Source organism: Vicugna pacos, chromosome 27 (genome assembly GCF_048564905.1).
Source record: "Vicugna pacos chromosome 27, VicPac4, whole genome shotgun sequence".
In the NCBI taxonomy this organism is placed as follows: domain Eukaryota; kingdom Metazoa; phylum Chordata; class Mammalia; order Artiodactyla; family Camelidae; genus Vicugna; species Vicugna pacos.
In genome coordinates, this window is record NC_133013.1 from 8,245,271 (window position 1) to 8,266,090 (window position 20,820).

The 20,820-nt window shown below is 38.6% G+C and overlaps 1 protein-coding gene across 2 annotated transcripts in view; it reads right to left on the reverse strand.

The window, feature by feature from the left end:
• Positions 1-20,820, reverse strand: part of ASB7 (ankyrin repeat and SOCS box containing 7) — a 49,197-nt gene that overhangs the window by 7,718 nt on the left and 20,659 nt on the right. For both annotated transcript variants that reach the window (XM_006211492.4, XM_072950683.1), the window contains one exon: positions 10,555-11,160. In XM_006211492.4, coding sequence (XP_006211554.1) covers positions 10,555-11,160 — 606 coding nt within the window. The remainder of the gene's footprint in view (positions 1-10,554; positions 11,161-20,820) is intronic.

A 20,820-nucleotide genomic window follows, 5' to 3' on the forward strand; every position in this document is an offset into this window, starting at 1 on the left:
TTTTTTTTTTAGATATAATGCTATCGCACAATTAACAGATTATGGTATAGTGCAAACATAACTTTTGTACGTGCTGGGACATCGAACAGTTTGTATGACTGGATTTACTGCGAAGTTCGTGTTCCTGGAGTGGTCTGGAACAGAATCTGCAGTATCTCCGAGGTGTGCCTCCATTTATTTTCTTGTTAATAAATTACTGAGCACCTACTATGTGCTCAGAAATGCACTGTCCCAGAGACTAAAGGGGCAAGGGGAAGAAGGAGGCAGTGGCAGACGAAAAGAAGGCAGAGAAAGAATAAAGGGAACAAACCAAAAAAATCAACTCACACGCGCACATTGTTTACTAGGCGTCTTAGAAAACCACTCCTGCCCTATTAAACAGCAATCGTCTTGTCCATGGGCTTATAACAGGGGAGACTGGGGGACACCTCACAAAAGGAGTATAATTTAAGGAATTACAAGCACTACGGGGGATGCAGAAACACTACACGCTATTATTCATACTAATGAATTACAATGGGATTACATAACACTTCAAAGGATTACCAGTCTTTCCATTTGGTAAAGAAGCCCATCATTAGTAATAATTGGGCTGGTATAAAATAGGAAATCAGCTTTTGAAGGGTCTGGTCTAGAATAAATTACAAAACCAGGGCAGCAGCATTAATTTAGAAAATTAAATATCCTAAACCACCTCCTTTTGACATCAGCACCACTGTGTTTATGATAGGCTAAACTTACTTATTTAGATGAAATATTTGTAAAGGTAGACAGAGAGGCAAAACATTTTTAGATAACCAAAGCGAACAAAATGAAAGTAAAACAAAAGTTCCACATTTTTCTTTGTGGGAAAGGAGGGTAGAGACTGTTTGTAGAGGGGAGGGCATAAAGGAACAAAAAGAAAGATTCAGCCCCTTCTGGATTGCTTTGTATAATCTAACGTGTTCCTTCAAGTACCATTCCATCTTAGGTCAACATCTGGAATGATCTTCTCTCTGTTTTAATCTCAGATTTCCATTTTAAAATCCTACTGTGAATACATTTTATTCCTTTGCTCCTGCTTCTGAATTCCCTTCACAGGGACTTGGTATGAAATGTGCTAAACAAATCTTACTTTATAGGACAAAGGCAGTTGCTAGCTCACCTTAAAATAAAAACCATAGTACTGTAAAATAAAATGCTTCCACTGATTTAACTCTTAGATGAAATCCAAACGTATACAAACATATCAGCCCTGATGACATCTGTCCATTCATTACACTTTTCTTCACAGGCAAAAGAGCTTTGACCTGTATTTCCCATTTGCACTAAGCCAAACAAAACCTTATACTGCTTCCTAACAAATGACAAGAAATCTCTAGAAGCCTTTTCATAAAAAATAGAAAGTAATACAGTATGATGGAAAAAGTCCAGAATAAGGTAATACTTTCTATATCATAGGAACTTTTTAATGTGGTATAATTTGACTTAGAACTATGTACTGTTGACTTATTTATTTCTAAAAGTGATTTTAATCATTGGGACTAAAAAAACCTAATTAAGAGTATAAATGTAGATGTTTAGCAAAATCCCCAATTAGAACAAAAAAATCAATACTCAAAAATAACCTTAGTTAAAATGTGCTACACAAATTACTTCTCCAAAGAGTTAAGTAGTAACATTGTTCTGATAAGTCATACTAAAAGAAAAGAGAGAAAGAAAGAGAAAAAAAAATCAAAGAATCTGATTACAGCAGCACTGGAAAGGAATATAGGATGCAAAGGGGCTGCTTTATGTGACTGTCTGCTTAGATACTTGGCCTTGTACTGGATTTAGCTGAGAAAGCCAATCTAAATTTCACTCTCTTAAAATTAAGAGAGAGTCAGATTACGCTGTACACCAGAAGTTGGCACAAGATGGTAAACTAACTATACTTCAATTTTAAAAAGTAAAAAAGAAAAAAAAAAAGAAAAAAAAGTGTGATTTCTATTCTTAATTTTTGAAAGTTTTAAACTCTTCAGCTAAAATATGGTACTTGACTATTACTAAAATAAAAAGAAAACATATTTCAGGTTACTGCAGTGTTTATCAAATAGCATTTTTAAATGCCTGTGACTGATGTTCAAAAAAGTAACAATCTCAAGTACTTGACCAATTAAGTCTCCTGCAACTCACTGCTATCTACCTAATCTTTTTTCTTAGAAATATGAGCCCTTTATTTTAAAAATTCCTTTTATAAACTTAATTAAAATTTTATTTAAATTATTTTAAAATTATGTATAGTATTATTTAAATTATTAAATATTTAAATAGAAGTATTTAAACTTTAAGTAATTAATTCCTTTTATTAATTCCTTTAATTCTTTAAAACACACAAATCATAATACAGCCCAGCACTAACTACCTCTGACATACCACTGAAGCATACTGAGTGGTTACTTCAAGTCTTTGAACAGCATCTAACTAGAAACACTGCATTAACTTCGACACCTCTGGATATTAAACACAAACCCAACTGGCATATTCTCTATCTTAAGAGTAATCTATACCAGACCATGCCATGGGAATAAAAGATGCTGTGGAAAAAAAAGTAAGGTGCTCCGTAAACATAGTCAAGCGGTTAACTCACTCAAGGACTCCTTGGCACCTCTGACATGCTACTGCACATGGTGAGTCCCTGAAGCTGGGATATAGAATCGAGGGTACTAACCTCCCCAACAGATATGAATAATGAATCTGTTTTACCACCATAGCATCTGATAAAATAACAATTTTATAGACACAGTTCAGGAATCACTGATCTTTACAGATCCTAACTAGTAAATACACTGGCACAGGGTAAGCAGTAATTTAAAACACCTCATTTTATCCACAGATTGTAACTGCAAACAGAAATATGTTAAAGAGACTCAACAAATCCTAAAGCACAAGGCTAACAAACAGGGTGTCCTTAAAATTGTGGACGTAGAAATGGTACATCACTAGGTTTCAACTTTTTAGTTTTAGGACCTCTTCACACTCTTTAAATTGATGGACCTCAAAGAATTTTTGTTTATGTGCGTTATATCTTTATTTACTATATTTAGAAATTAAAATTGAGAAATTAAAAAAAAGTTACTGATTCATTTAAGAATAACAGTAATAAATTCATTATCAGCTGAAATAAATTTTTATGGGAAAAAAAAAAAAGCTGCTTTCCAAGACAGGAAAGATTTCATGAGAAGAGTGGTGCTGTTTCACATCTTTGCATGTATCTCTGAAGGTCTGGCATCACAGAAGACAGCTGGACTCAGAGATCTGCGTTTGCGTACCACCTGTTACAATATGCTGTTTGACTGAAGTAGCTGAATAGATAAACAAGATTACACTGTATAGCACAGGGAAATATACACAAAATGTTATGATAAATCACAGAGAAAAAAATGTGACAATGAGTGTGTATATGTCCATGAATGACTGAAAAATTGTGAACACTGGAATTTGACACAACATTGTAAAATGATTATAAATCAATAAAAATGTTAAAAAAATTTAGACTCACCCACAGATGTAGTTGGAAAACAAAGGAATATTTTAATAGCCTTTTTAGATAATCATGGATCTTCTTTGATACTTCACCAAAACTCAACAAGCGGTGTGTTTGTGTGTGTGTTTTTAAGATTAGATGCAATATGGAATCTGAAATCAAATAAATGAAAGTTTTGCACTCTTTCACATTAAAATCCATTGGTCTATTGTGCCCTTTGAATGAATCTTTTACCCGTGCATGATTTTGTAACAATATACATCAGTCATTTGGAAATTATTGGTTCACTAGGTCATGCAGATTTTCCAAATGCTGACCCAATTCATGATATGATATCAAAAAAACTACTTTTGTTAATATCTCGGTGGATTTCAAAAAAGCCTTTACTATTGGGAGTCTATCTCCCTGTGGCAAGTACAAGCTTTTCATTTTCTAATTTTCACTTGAAAGCTCAAATTTTACGACTTACTCACTATAAATACTGTCGGTTGTTTTCTTTAAGGTGACAAAGTGAACTTCAGTCACTTTCCAGAAAATGTCTGCCAAATAACAAGGACAAAACAGCTATAGTTTGGCTGTCAGCTCATCTTTCAAGTAAAACTGGTATTCCATCAAAAAGCTGCTGGTTCCACTCAAACACATCACAGAAGTGCTCTTCCTCAATTCAATCACAGCACTTCGATCTACAATAAGAATACTTTCAATTTCCATCCCACAGAATACTAAAAAGATACAAACTCAAAGGGAAAAGATTTAATAAAATTAAATTGAAGACGTTCCTAAATGGAACTAGAACATCCTTTCCTAAGATTGGCTCAAACCTTCTGGAGCCGCTGCCCTGATTAATGCGGAGGTGGCTGCCATGTTACCCACCACCACTCTTACACTATCATTGCAGAAGTCAGTGCTGTGAAGAAGGCAAATAGTATCTTAGTATTGTTCTGAAATGAGCTTTGACCTCACGGGCACCTAAAAACTGTCTCGAGGACCCCCAAGAGTCCACACTGTTCTACATGAATCCAAAAATAAAATTACTAGCAGCAGGATATCATCCTCTTTAAGGATGGTTACTAGGCAAGAATTTTTTAAAAGGAGGAATCCCAAGGACTACAGTCTAATTTCCCCATTTTTCAGAGGAGGAAACTGAGGTCCGTGAGGCGGGCACAGGCTAAGCAGTCTGCTCAAGTTTATGAGGCCAGTGAGACACTGGGTCAAGAGCCCATTAGCCGCTGTCTCCACACCAGACTCAGCTGATTTCATGGCACCTGTGACACAGAGAGTTTAGGATGACATGCGGGAGATACGTGCCTCTGGATCCAAGTGGGCCCAATACCACTCAGCCCAAGGGACCATGAATAGGATGTTTTTCACATTTTATTTTAGCTTCAACCGATAAAGAATTTGAAATCATCACTCCCATCCTTACAAGAAGAAAACAGAACAGACTCAAAATCAACAACTTATCTTGGACCCATCAGTAAACTGACGTCACAGGGCAAACCTCCACTGCAAAACCTGGACAGAGAAACCAATCCGGAGCGTCACAGCTGAAATCTGTACCTGAAGCAGAAGCCGCTGGGGCCGCAAACGGTAGGAGCACAGAAGTGGTCATTTTGATGAACTGCCAGAAGCTGTGCGCGGACTGGGCTGAGAGTGAGAGCCGCCGTCGTAGGAAGCCCCTGCTCATTTCTGAGTCTTACTTTCAGGAACCCCGCCAGGTTCTCACAGTGAAGAGCCAATAAAGATGCGCCCCCCATGGCCCTGGCAGGGGGAGGGTGAGAATAACCAGGGGACACAAACCCAGAAGCTTCGTAACAAAGGCCTGTTCTCCAAGGGGAAAGACTTTCCCAGCGTCTAATCCCGCCTGGAGAATGAACATTTCTCTGACTCCAGCCACCAAAGCCCTCCAAGGAGGGGGTAGTGGTAGGGAAGAGGGGAGAGTGGGCAAAACTAAGAAACTCTTCTGCAGGTCATAGCCCAGGGACACAGGCCCACTGAGAGACTGAGATTTAATCCTTAGATTCTAGGCCATTCGCCTCCCCCACATCTTAACCACCACACCAACATGCTAACAGTGGATTAGAGCTGAAAGAGTTCCAGGATGCAGACTCGCTCAGGAGCAGCACTGAGAGAAGCCCTAACTCCAGAGGGGAGACCAAAGCAAGGACCCTGGTGGATCTGAAGCCTCTGGCACCTACGGCTGTAGCAGACACAACACACAGCCCAACTCCGAGACAGGTTAACCAAAAACCCAACATTCAGGTCTATTTATCTCAGTTCCTATTCCTGATACATCACATCTGGCTTTGATTAAAAAAAAAATAAAAATTAAGACACATTAAAAGTCAAGAAAAAACAATAGTCAGAAGAGACAAAGCAAGCATCAGACCAGACTTCCCTATGACAGAGATGCTGGAATTATTGGTCAGGCCATCGAAAATAACTGACTGCTATGTTAAAACTAATGAAAATGTTAGATGGTAACAGAAAAACCTTGCCTATCTTCTGCCTACATGAAATAGCCCTACAGAGGCAGTTTCCACACACAGTGAGTACAGATGGAGATGTCACTGGCAGAGGGAGAAATGGGTGACAAGCTGACCCCTCCAAAGCCCTGGACCTTGCCACTTGTCCAAGTCTTTGATGCCACCCTGCCTTGGAAACATTTCCCTTTTCTACATAAAAGATAAAGCCTTACAATTAAGGGGCTTCCTAGGCAGGCAGCATGCAGAGAAACTTCTCTGCAAACAGTCTAGCCAAGCAAATGTGGAAGCTGCCTACTCTTGAGCGGCATTCTCCAACAGGGAGCCGTCTCATTTACTGCTGCCTCAACGTGGACTTGACAGTGTTCCATGCTGTGTACACAAGGAACTGCAGGTCCTTTCCGTCCTTCCCCGCTCCTGCAGAGGCGGCTGGCAGAAGGTCCTTACCTACTGTGGGCATAGTCTGTGCTTAAGCATTCAGAAGTGGGCCCCCTCCCAAACTATAAGTTTTCCACTACTTCTTTCTGAACAAAATCCCAGGCATACAGTTGATTAAAATCCCATCTTTTTTCTTCCCCCCATAAGATTAAGAGTTCTGGCTAGTCACTGCCCACAGCCAGCTTTCTCATGGAATTTCTCTCTTCATCCATATGTTGGCCAGGGAAGTTTATATTGTGGGGCAGGGAGATAAGGGGGAAAGAGCACTAGATTACAGTCTGATTGCTGGCTGGGTGGGTGGGTGGGGGGTGGTAAGAGTTCCATTATTATTCAACCAGACCCTAAAGGCAAGCTTTACTTATGAAACTGTCTTTCTTGAAGACTATCTAAACAACATTTTCTGGTGCTTGTCCGTTTATTGTGCGTAAATGTTAATTTTCTCCTTTGAATTGGGCAAACATTCCTACAATCTTCTGCTGTTTATCTTCAGCTAGAGAATTTTAGCCCATTCCTATATGCCAGAGATCCCATGGTCCTCCTAGCTCCATAATGGTGTTTGTGCAAACGTTATGCACAAATTATTCTACTTTAGTGATAGAATTTGCATGGCCTTCATCAGTGGACCTCCATCAGAGTCCATCAGTGGACCTCCATCAGAACATCTGCTGCTGCCTGTCTTTATCACCATCTCTACCTGTTATCAGTCACACCTTCCTTATTCTCCCTGCTGTTGTCCCTTTGGTTTATTTCCACTCTTTTTTCTTTCAAGTAAAAGAATGAAAAGAACAAAAACTGGCTTCTTTAAGAAGGAAAACATTTTTCCTACTGCAAGGCAATCCTCAGTCTCCAGATATGATCTCTGGCTCTTCTGAGCTGCGTTTATTGTTCCAGGGTTAGCAGAGATGAGCTACTTCTTCACTTGAATGGCTTTCTGGAGGAGACCACGCTGAATTCCACCTATTTTGGAAGGCAGAGATTTTTGCAAGTCTGGCTATAGAGTAACAAATGCTCTTTGTGGCTTCTCCATCTACTTGTGATCAACAAGGCACTGGCAGATACTACCTTGTAAGTAAGCCACTTGACTTGCTCTGTTTTCATGACATGTGTATCAAAGTTTTTATGGCAATTTTTCTTAAAAGCCACAGCAGCTTTTAGATTCCAGGATTATGACTGTCTTGGGCTCTTCCAATTTAAATAATTTGCTTTCTAATCTAAATGGTGCACAGAAAAGTAACACAGCCCTGCATAATGACCATCCAGTGGCACTTCTGCTGTCCTGACACCTCAGGAATCTGAGCTCTCAGTTTGGAAGCCAATGCCTCAGTGCCTAGAGAGCTCTGGCGCTTGGCAGCATCAAAGACAAGAAAGAGTGCAGGGATTTGATTTGATGCTCCCTGAACCACCCAACCTTCTTTCACTCTGGTTTCCAAGAGAGCCAGTAGAGAGCTCCAAAGGGCATCAGTTACAGTCGGTCCTTCTAGCACACAGTTATTCACTAGGAAAAGAAAACCTAATAAATAACGTACAAGCAGAGCAGAAATACTCAATTTGCTTTTGGCAGGAAACATCACTGACTGTAAAGTCAAGAAGTAATGTCTGTACACCAGAAATTGACACAACATTGTAAACTGACTGTACTTCAATTAAAACAAAAAGGAGTAATGAATTATGTTGCAGTATCTGAAGACATAGGGTAACTGCAGCCTCCAAAGGTCCTGGCTGATGGTCCTTCACTTCTGCAAAGCATACAGAGTTTGCTCAGCCACCATCCTTTCCGGATGCGGTCCATTAGCCAACCCACACTTACTGAGGACCTACAGGCACACGGCTCTGCTCTATGTGCAGCTGAGAACTCAACCACAAAGAGGCAGTCCCTGTCGATTTTTCTATCTGCCCTAATTTTAAAGGTACGTGGGAATCTCTTTTAACTCAATATCCTTGCTCTCCATTTGTCTCCACATGCAGGCTATCTAAGAGTCTGCAGAGCTGAAAATAAGAGGCGAGGATAGAATAAGAGTCCAAGGGATTCACTCTGCTGGTGGCAAGCCAGCCCTTGCTGTTCATCCACCCTCATTTAATTAAATATTTTATTTAAAAAAACACACACACACACACACACAGCACTTCAAATGTGCCAGGTACTCTTTTAACTGCACTACAAATACTAACTCATTCAATCGTCACAACAAGCCTATATAGTTACCCCAATTTTAAGACAAGGACACTGAGGCACAAAGTGGCTATGTAACCCACCCAAGGTCACCGCTAATATGTGGCAGAGTTAGGACTCGAGCTTGGGCGGTCTAGCCCTCGACGATGCCGTCAACCCCTGAGCAGAATATGTAACAAACAGACTGAGGCATTTATGAGTGTAACATGGCTTCCCGAAGGTGATCAGAATAACATAACCAAAGCCTCTGGTGTGTAAGTTAAAACAACACAATAGCAACAGCAACAAAAAGATGCTCAGCATTGATTAAGAATAAGATACACTTTCTAGGGGATAGACCATGACAGAGCCCCAAACTCGGGTGAAGAGTAATCTCATCTTTCCCGACACCGACACCCCTCCCGGTCTATAAATGAAGGCTGTTACAGCGCCTGCTGTGAGAATCAGCACTGGAGCTTTCACTGCAATCTCTTCCCGAAACGCAGCCTGGATCTGAAGAGTCAGAGTCAGCTGGTGAGGAACCAGCACCTCCCAAACATCTCCCGTCTTTTGTACATCGATGTGCCTCAAAAGCTTTCTGCGAGGGTCCACCTACCAGACAGCCCAAAGCACCTCTCCTGGGGCAGATATATCTGTGCTGCAGAACACAGGAGCCATGAGGCACTTGTGGACATTTAAATTAAATTAATACAATTAAGTGAAATTAAAAATTCAGTTCCTACGTGGCATCTGCCACATACAAAGTGCTGAACAGCCAGCCGGGGCTAGTAGCTACCACAGGGGACAGCCAAGTTCTGCTCTGCATGAGTTAGACCCTGAGCGTGATTTCTTCTTATGCTTTAGTCTAAAGAAACTCAGTGGTAAAAAATTCGCCTGTCCCTTCTTATGAATAAACAAAATCCAAACTTCACTTCATTTCTTCCTAAGTTTTCTAGTCCCAAAATCAGTTCCAAGGAGGAGCAGATTACTTTTTACAAGCAGATCAAGTAGACGCCTTACCTTCCAGCATCTGGTACCCAGAATGTGTTTTCTTCTTGCACAATAATGAGCGAACCGTAAAAATCAGGCAAGGAAAAGGGAATTCATGAAAAAGTGCAGTAGACAACAAAATCAAACGTTTTGTTTATAGACTTTAGCTTCATGCTGGATGCTAAGCTCTGAGATGTGTCCTCGACTGGTCACAGGAAGCTGGACAGGAGAGGGTGGCTATGGCCACACGAACTAACACCTCTATCAGAAGAGCAATGCAAACACAGGCACCACTACACAGTGTGGGTCAGACACTGTCTGGCTTAAAAAAAAAGTGCCCACACAAAAAGAGGTCAGTGACACTGTCCTGTGTGGGCCAGGGAGTAGAGGTACCAAATTTTCCAGTGATAGCAAATTTTCCCTTATGACAGTTTTTCTCATTTCCAGCATCCTTAACCTGCATTACTAGGATACCTAAATAAATATCACTGCTGTTCCATTTCATGTATGTCCACATCATAATGAAGCAGAAAAGCAACAATAAGATATGAGCAATAAATAAAGCACAAGTTCCAGGGCCCTTCCACAGCTCTGGTCGCTAAGATCCAAAATTCTCATTCTAATTCTTCAATCTCAAGTCCATGGAAGCCTGGAAAGACGAGCTGGAACTGCCTTTTCTAACATCCATCTTTGCTAATTAAAAAAATTTTAATTTAAAAAATTCTCTGCTCTCTGTCCCTTTCTCCAGTTCTTCTCTCACCATATCTACCCCTGATTCTTTTAGTAAGTGAAACTGTCACGAAATATTGTCATAGAGAGCATTTCTTTTCATTTCGGATGAAAGAGGTTTTACTTACCAAGCAGGACTAATAGGAATCATTAACGTCTGGTTATTTTAAGTTGTAAAAATACCTTAAGCTCCTCAGAAGATGCAAATTTTGTTAAAAAAAAATATATGTAATAATAATAGTAATAATTAAATTACATACTTGTGACTTCTTGTAAGAAATCCAAACACGGTCGACTACTTCCAGAAATACTTATTGAAACAGCCAGTGGGGTCTGTCCTTCATAGTTCCTTGTGTTCGTGTCCGCTCCGTAATTATATAACATCCGTGCACAAAGCACATCATCCCTAAGGGCAGACAAATGTAAAGGAGTCTGTCCGTCTTCCAAGCGCCCCAAGTTTGTGTCTGCTCCTCTCTGAAGGAACATTCGGCAATAAGAGTGATTGCTTTTGATCACAGCGTATCGCAGTAGGAAACCATTCTGAATGTCGATGTTGGCGTTGTGGTCCAGGAGGATTTTCACACAGCTTGACCTCTCTCGGATAATGGCAAGCTGAAGCGGCGTTGTACCTTTATCACTGAGCGGGTCGACCTCAGCCTTGAACTCCAGGAGGAGGCGGACAAATGAGTCCCTACCGTAGTGAGCAGCCACATGGAGGGGAGTCCAGCCATCATTGCTTTTTGCATTAATAATGTCGCTCCTGTATTCAGATTCTAGCATCAGGCGTGCAATCCGGGCCCGGCCATGCATGGCTGCGTAATGAAGAGCAGTGAAGCCTCCGATTAAGTCCTTAACTGTGGGATCAGCTAGAGTTAAAACCAAAATGAAAACATTAGCAGACTCTAAGACGAAGCAGTGAACCCTGCCATGGTATATAGCACGTCTTAGCCAATTCCCCTACGAAATGTGAAACGATTAAACATTATAATGAATGTCAAGTACTTCTTTCCTCAGCTTAACTGAAGTATAGTTTTAATGGAAAATCAATTTTCATAGAAAAGTATCAAACCTGAGTTAACAGGATGAGGATGACTTACAAAGGGTTTAAAAGATATGCACAAAAAAACACAGAGTCCAGATCACCACATCCCCTCTGTTTGCTAACTTAACCAACTGCCCTTGGCTTCCCAACTCCCTCATCTCTGTATTGTTTCATGTTTCTCTTCTGTTTTGAACTTTTTGTTTTATTTTCTCTTGTGCTGCTTCTTGGTCTTAAAGAGAAGCATGTGTAGCAACATCTGCTGCTCTAAATTACGGATGTACTGTGGTCTGGCAGACTGTGTTGTTTTAGGGTGTATTAGGTAAAAAAAAAAAAAGTTTTTCTGTGGTCTGTAAAAATTCCAAAGCATGTAAGATATATGTTAAGTGATGTTGATAAATCATGTTTTCATAAGATAAAAGTCTATTCTGAATTCTTAGTTTTACAAGAACTTTGGAGTTTGTAAGAATTAAGTGGCACACGTGTGAAAAATTGAAAGAGAACTCAGCACTGTAGAAATATTATTTTTTAAAAGCAGTTCTAAAACCCTCTCCTAAATTGACTGATTTCTGAAAGAAAGAAAGAGCGAAAGAGCGAAAGAGCGAAAGAAAGAGAGAAAGAAAGAAAGAAAGAAAGAAAGAAAGAAAGAAAGAAAGAAAAGAAAGAAAAGAAAGAAAAGAAAGAAAGAAAGAAACGAAGGAGAAAGAAACTAAAATGATTTATCTGCTATGTGACTCAAGTCAGACTTCTGTCATCTGCTCCCAATCTTTCCTGAAGGGTCAGCTCTGTGATGCGCTCAACCCACTGGCCTTCCTGGGCAGCAGGCAAAAAAGGGGCAAGAACCCTCATATTATGTAAGTCACTTCCAGGAGGCCAACAATTCCATGTAAAGATAACTGGTCAGATCTAACTACCTAGGATTAAAATGCTTTCTTCTTACAAAAGTCACCCTTAATTTTTAGTCTGTTCATGAAAAGAGAAAAATTCATGAGTGTTCTTTAAATAAACAAAAACCTCCAAAGTCATGTGATTTAGCACTCACATATTGTTTAGTGAAATGTTATTTAGTTCTAAGACATTTTATGACAACTGGGTCTCTTAGGAAAACCTAGGAGGCTGAAAACTACATGCTATATAGTAATAATACTGCAGAGAACACAAACTTCAATTAAGCAGTTGCAACAAAACCTATAAAAAGTTAACACTTTTTAGGTAAGTTGTATCAGCTGAACTTCTAAAATCATTCAATATAAACTAACGTTACACAACAGTAATATTATCTTTATCCATTTAAAGAAAATGAGAGTATCATATCTGTCTTGGTCTTCGCAAAAAGAAAACTATGCAATATCTATTCACTATGTGACTTAGAAAAAAAATGAAGGCAAGAACATTTAAACAAAGCATACTGCTGCCATCTACCGGTAAGCCATAAGTATGAGCCGCTAATGTATCCATTTTGACAGGATGCTGAGCACCGGTCTGTCTGCAGATACCTCACTTACCTACAGCAGACTATGTAAAGACAGGCATGAAATCTGAAAGAACCCCTTCTATTCAGATGAAACCGTAAATCTTGCCAAGATGGCCATTTCTAATTCGTACCCGGCCAATCAACTGCTTCCAGACATTCTCTCTTAATCTGTTAGTGAAATTTAAGAATATCTTCTTTCACTTCTCCCACCTTTCACCCACCATGAGTGCCTTTAAAGCTGCCAGTAAACTGTCTTATGAGCATCCTGTACTCACTCTATTTGACAGTAAAACTACGTTATATGAAACTACACTTGCATCTTGGGTTTTCCACTTTAGGTCTTTTTTAGATTCTACTTACATCTTGTTGCTATGCTGAGCTGGGAAAAACAAAGATTAACAAACACAGCAGTGATCTGCTTAGTCTAAGTAAAAACCATTAAAATTCATTAACTGAACACACACTGGAAACACAGCACAGAAGGAAGACTGCAGATTAACAACATATGAAATCTGCATAGTTACTTTCCTCAAGGAATTAACAAATGGGAAGTATAAGGCAAATAAAGATGAAAACAAAAATTAAGGATTATTATTAACCAATGCAATAAGGTAAGAAAAAGATCTTATTTTTAACAGTAATAGAAACTACAAGACACCTAGATATAAATTCTATAAGAAATGTGCAAGGCACATGTGAAGAAACCTTCTCTGAACTGAATTCACTTCATCTATGTCTGCTCAAGTGTTCCTTCATCAGAAAAGCCTTCCTTGGGCACTAACATGGCAGCCCCATCAACCTCCTAACTTTGTCCACTTTAGCAAGCTTCCTCCCCACAGGTGTAACCTATTTTAAACAAGTTGTAGCAGTCTCAAGAAATCCATTTAAACCTATTGAAAAGTTTAAAAGTATACATAAATAAGAGCAGAGAAACATTCCCTGCCGATACGGTTTCTTTCTTTGCAACAGCTTTAATGAGGTACAATAAAACTGACCCACTTTAAATGTACAAGCTGAAATTTGAGGAATTATATAGTCATGTAACTACCACCAAAATCAAAATACTTCCATTATCTCAAAAAGTTCTTTCCTGCTTCTTTATAGTCAATTCCCTGCCAAGACTCTGGGCCCCAGGCAACCACTAAAGTTGTGCCTTTCTAGAGTTTCACATAAATGGAATGACAGAGTATGTGGGCTTTTGTGCTTGACTTATTTCATTTATCATGGTATTTTTGAAATTCATCCATGTTGTTGTTCATCGAAAGTGCATCCCTTTGTATTGCTGAATAGTATTCCATAATAAGGATATACAATTTTTTATTTGTATATTCACCAGTAAATGGACAAGTGAGTTATTCCCAGTTTGATGCTATAAGGAATAAAGCTACTGTGAACATTCATACAACATCCAAGTCTGTATGTAGATGGAAATATGTTTTCATGTCACTTGGATAAATACGTAGGAGAGAATTGCTGGGTCACATGTTAAATGTACATTTAACTTCCTAAGAAAGTACCAAACTGTTTTTCTAGGTGACTATACAGTATCACTTTCCCACCAGCAACATATGAGAATTCTGGATGTTCTACATCTCCACTAATACTCAGCATTATTAGTAATTTTAATGCTACCAATTCAATAGAGTATAAAGTGGTAACTTATTGTTAATTTACATTTCCCCGATGACTAGTGATATTGAGCTTATTCATATACTTTCTTTTGTGAAGTGTCTGCTGAAATCATTTACCCATTTTCATTGTGTTGTTTTTCTCATTATTGAGTTTAAAACTCAATTGTGTCTATATTCTGGATACAAGCCCTTTTGTCAGATATGTTTTGTAAACATCTTCTGCTAGTCTATGCTTGCTTTTTCATTTTCTATACTGTTTCTTTTGAAGGGCAAAAGTTTTCCATTTTGGTAAAGCCACCTGTCATTTTTTTTCTTCTGTTTTTTGCTTTTCGTCCTGTTTAAGAAGTCTTTGCCAAACACAATGTCACACAGATTTTGTTTTCTTCTAGTTTTATACATTTAGGGCAATGATCCACCGCTGGTTGATTTCCGTGTACAGTGTGAGGTCAGATCAGGGTTCATTATTTTCCATATAAATATCTAGTTGTTGCAGCATAATTTGTTTAAGACTATCTTTTCCTCAATGATTTACCCTGGTACCTTTGCCAAAAAGCAATTTGCCATACATGTGTGGGTCTATTTCTGAACTCTATTCTGTTCCACTGATCTAACAGTGTATCCACACACCAATACCAGACTGTCTTGATTACTGTAGCTTTATAATAAATTTTCACAGCAGTTAATAGACATCCTCAAACCTTCTCTTAAACTGTTTTGGCCAAGAAATTTTAGAACCAATTTACCAATTTCTTCAAAAAAGCCTGACAGAATTTTGACTGGAACTCTACCAACTCTAAAAATGTAAATCTAATTTACAAAATTATAAAATGATCTAACCAAACCATGAACACAGAATACCTATTTATTTAGGTCTTCTGTCATTTTCCTTAGCAATGTTTTGCACTTTTCAGTGTACAAGTATTGCACACCTTTCATTACATTTGTTAACAAACATTTAGAGTTTTGTTGCTATCATAATGAATTATTTTTACATTTCATTTTCCAAATGTTAATTGTTGGTATAGAGAAATACAATTGATTTTTGCATACAGATCTGTGTATTCTATAATCTAGCCAAATTCACTTTTTAGTTCCAGCACATTCTGTAGATTTCTTACCATTTTCTACATACACAATTATGTTCTCTGCAAACAAAGACAGCTTGACTTCTTCCTTTCCAATCCACAGGACTCTTACTCGAACAGAATGATGAAATGTTGTAAAAGCATATACTTTTGCCTTGTTCCTGGTCTTAGAGGGAAAGCATTCAGCAGTTCACCATTTACTATGATGTAAGCCGTAGTTTTTCCACAGGTGCCTTTCCTTAAGGTTTGGAAGTTATCTTCAGCTTCTGGTTTGCTGAGAGTCTTTATGATGAATGCATATAGACACATGCATTTTCTGCATTTATTGAAGTGATCACCTGGTATTTACTCCTATTCTATTAACAGGGTAAACTGCTCATCACATTGATTTTCAGGTGTTAAACAAACCTTGCATTCCTGGGATAAGCACTACTTGGAGGTGATGTAATATCTCTTTCTATATAATGATGGATGAGATTTGATAGTATTTCATTAAGGATTTTTCTATCTGTAGTCATGAAGGATACTGTTCAGTGGTTTTCAATGTCTTTTTCTTGCAATGTCTTTATTTGGTTTCAGGGTATGAAAAACCTAATACAGTAAGTTTGGAAGTGTTTCTTCAAAGAGTTTGGCTAGTGTTGCTATTGTTCATTTCTTTAATATCTGAAATAATTTAATAGAGACAGCAGCTGGCTCTAAAATTTTCTTAGTGGAAAATTTTAATTATGAACTAAATTTCTTTGATATAGGGCTATTAAATTGTTCTGTTTTCCCCTTGGGTCAGTTCTGGCAATTTGTCCATTTCTTCTAAATGGCAGGAAAGTGTTTGGTATATTCCTTATTATCTTCTTAACGTCTATAGGATCTCACGTGAAATGTTTTCTCCATACATGATATTGGTTGTGAGTCTTTTCTCATGTTTCCTTCATCAGTCTAGCTAGAGATTTATCAATTTTTTTGATCTTTTCAAAGAACAAGCTTTTCCTTGGTTTCATCAATTTTCTCCATCATTTGCCCATTTTCAGTTCCACTGATTTCTTTTTATTATTTCATTCCTATTCTTACTTTGGATTTAATCCTACCAGTATACAGAAACTGTTCCAATACATCCCCCTTTCCTCTCTCTTCCTTTGTGCTATTATTGTCAGATGTATTACATCTTTATATAAGCCCAACAAGAGTTTCATAATTATTGCTTTATGTTGTTGTCTTTCAAGAGATGGAAAGGGGGAAAATGTATATATGTTGTCTACGGCAGAAGATTCAAAGGCGGCCCCTCGCATAATCCCAATCTTCTGATGTTCATGTCTTTGTGCAATCCTCTCCCCTTGAGTATGAGCAAGTATTGCGACTTCCTTCCAACCAACAGAGTCTGGCAAAGGTGATGGAATGTCACTACTGTGGTTATGTTACAATACATGAGACTCCATCCTGCTGGCAGACTCGCTATAGCAACCCTCCTTGCTGCCTTGATAAGCGAAGGAGCCTTGGTGAGAAAGCCTACAGGACAAGAATCTGCAAGTTATCTCTAGGAACTACAGGTAACCTCCAGCCAATAGCCAGCAAGAAGCTGAGGTCCTCAGTCCTACACACGCAAGGGAATTAATCTGCTCACAATATGAGTGAACTTTGAAGCAAATTCTTCTCCAGTCAAACCTACAGGTGAGAACAGTCTGGCCAACATCTTAAAAGCTGGAGTAATAAGCATCTGTTTTATTAAGTCATATGTTTCTATAATTTGTTACACAGCAACAGAAAAAGAATATACTTTTTTTTATATGTACGTGAATAATTACCTTTACCAGTGATGTTTTTTTGCTATGTGAGTTTGGATTACATGTGGTCCTCTTCTTTCAGTCCAAATGACTTCTTTTAGTACTTCCTGTAAGGCAGGTCTGAGAGCAACAGATTCCCTTCATTTATCTTGGGGTATCTTGATATCACCTTCATTTCTGAAGGACAGTTTTTGCTAGATATAAAAGTCTTGGTTGACAGTTGTTTCCAGCAATCAGAATATGTCATCCCACTGCCTTCTGGCCACTGTTGTTAGTTAGGAGAAATCCGCTGTTAATCTTATCTTTGAGGATCCCTTGTATATAATGAGTCACTTCTCTAAGTGCTTTCAGGATTTGTTCCTTTGTTTTTAGCTTTCCACAGTTTGGCTAGTAGGTCTCTTAGATGAATATATCCTACTTAAGAGTTTGCCGAGTTTCTCAGATGTATAGTTAAGCATTTTTCCTCAAATATAGGAAGTTTTTGGCCATTTCTTCTTCAAATACTTTTTTTCTCCCTCTTTCTCTTTCTCCTTGCTTTTTCTGGCTCCCATTATGCCTCATGCATATGCTGGTATGCTTGACAACGTCCCACAGGTCTCTGGGGCTCTGAGTGAGGCTGTGACACTGTCTGCAGCAAGCAGCACGGCAGCCTCACCTTTTTACAGGAGACCCGGCAAACGAGACAGCCAGCCACATGGGCTTTGATAAGCTGCTGCAGATTCCTGGGAATCTGGAAGGCTGATGCATGCTTAAGAAAGACCAGAGAGGACCCCAGTTATCTACTCATCCCTGGCTGAACATGAGGCCAAAACATGAAAGCTGGGGCATACTTAATAAATTACCTGATTATTGAATGTGTGTCTCAACCTATACACCGATCTCCTTGGCAAAAGGTTGGAAGCCTTACTGGCTCAAGATGCTTAAGCACAACCTCTGATCAGTTACTGGGTCAAACATTACTTGACCAGTTATTTTGGCCACAGAATGTCCTGGATATCTTATTGTTGTTGATTTCTTAAAATTCTTTTAAATTTTGATCCATTGATCAATTTTCAAGGTCACTGATTCCTTCTTCTGCCAGCTCAAATCCATTATTAACCACTGTAATGAATTCTTCATTTTAGTTATTGTAGATTCAATTCTAGAATTTTTATTTTTATTTATATATATTCCCATTTATATCTACAAGATATATATATGTGTGTGTGTGTGTATTCTCTTTATTGATCATCTCTATTTGATGAGTCACTGTCGTTTTTAATTATTTGAACATGGTTCCCTTAGTTCTTTGAACACAGTTATAATAGCTATTCTGAAGTTTTGTTAACTAAGGGTAACATCTGGGCCCCTTCAGAGACACTTGCTATTAGCTGGTTTTACTCCTGTGTATGAGCAACACGTTTCTGTTTCTTAGCACATCTCCTAATTTTACTGAAAATTGAAGTTTTTAGACTATGTCATAGCAACCCTGGATTTTGATCCTCACCTCTTCCAGGTTGGTTGCTGTTGCTATTTTAGTGAATTGCCTAAATGAATTCTACGCAGACTGTCTCCCTTGCAGTACACAGCCACTTCTGTTTCTGCTCAGTTGTTACTGTTAAAGTCTGGCTTCTAGGGGCTGCTCCTAGGAATAACTTGTTTGACCAATAACTGGTCAGAGGTTGTGCTTAAGCATCTTGAGCCAGTAAGGCTTCCAACCTTTTGCCAAGGAGATCTGTGTATAGGTTGAGCACAACATTCAATAATCAGGTAATTTATTAAGTATGCCCCAGCTTTCGTGTTTTGGCCTCAAGTTCAGCCAGGGATGAGTAGATAACTGGGGTCCTCTCTGGTCTCTCTTAAGCATGCATCAGCCTTCCAGGTTCCCAGGAATCTGCAGCAGCTTATCAAAGCACACGTGGCTGGCTGTCTCGTTTGCCAGGTCTCCTGTTCAAGGTGAGGCTGCCCTGCTGCTTGCTGCAAGCTTCAGTCAAGCAGCTGTTGGCCTTTCCAGATTGGCTTACACTTACATCAAGAGCACAGTTACTTTCAACAATGCTCCAGGCTTGGGGCATTTCCACTGGGCTCCAAAATCAGGTCAGTCTCCTCAAGTAGCAAGAAGGATTCCTGCTCTAATGATAACGTGCCACAGAGATTGTTGGGGAGCAGAGAGGGTAAATGAGAACATCCACTCTGGGCTCAATTTCTTCTTTTTCAAGTATCTTAAGGTAAAACCTTAAATAATTGAGTTAAGATTGTTCTTTTCTACTCAAACACTTAAAGCTATACATTCCTCTCTAAGCACTGCTCTAGTACATCCCACAAATTTTGATATATTGTATTTTCACTATCAGCTCAAAATTTGTTTGATTTCCAAATATCTGAGGCCGTCCTAGGTATCTTATGGTTGATTTCTAAAAGAATCCCACTGCAGTTAGGGATCATACCCTTAAGATTTCAGTCTTTTAAAATTTACTGACATTTACTTCATTGCCAGCATGCGGTTTATCCTAGTGGCCATATAATTCACACATAAAAAGAATGTACATTCTGTAGGCACTGGGTGCAATTTTCAAAAATATCAACTATGCTAACATGTTTGATAATGGTTTTCAGATTTTCTCTAGTTTTGATTTTTTTTTAATCTAGTTGTTCTATCAACTGCTGAGATATGTCAGGATCTCCAACTACAATTGTGAAACTGTTCATTTCTCCCCTTAACTGTCAATTTTTTGCCTCACATATTTTGAAGTTGCCTTTCTAGGTGTGGATGCACATTTTATGACTATTATTCCTCCTAATGAACTGCCCAGTTGGTCATTGTGAAATGTCTCTTTTTAGTTCTGGTAACAGTCTACATCCTGAAATCTATTTCATACGACATTAATGTAGCCACTCTGGCCTTCAGATACTTGCCATGATAATATCCCCAACCATTCATTTACTTTCAACCTGCCTGTACCTTTCTATTTAAAGTGTATTTTTGGAGGCAGCATCTAACTGAGTTTTGTCTACTTACCTTTCTGACAATTTCTAGCTTTTACCTGGAGACTTTAGTCCAGTATTAGTTAATGAAACTATTGACATAGTTCAGTTTAGATTCACTATTTGTTTTCTACTAGCCTCCTCTATCCTCCTCTTCTTCCCTTTACTACCTTTTTCTTTCGTATTATTAGAACATTTTTTAGCATTCCACTTTAATTTCACCACGGACTTTTCAGTGATACTTCTTTGCACCATCTTTTTTTTACCAGTTGCGCTGAGGACTGGAATATACACTAACCTGGTCAAAAGTATTACCAGGATTTGTACAGAGGTACTACTATATGCTTCCCATTTGTTTTAAGGGCTTAAATACTTCTGGACATTACAAAATCCTAAAAGCAGTTAAGTTAGAGTTTTACGAAATAAATGCATAAGCGTTGTACCCTAATTTGCTATTCATGTGATTACTTTGTGTGTGTGTGATTACTCTTTGAAAAAGTTTTAGAAAGCACCAAATGCAATTACGTTTGCAGACACAGGCACTGCTTGGAGGTCTAA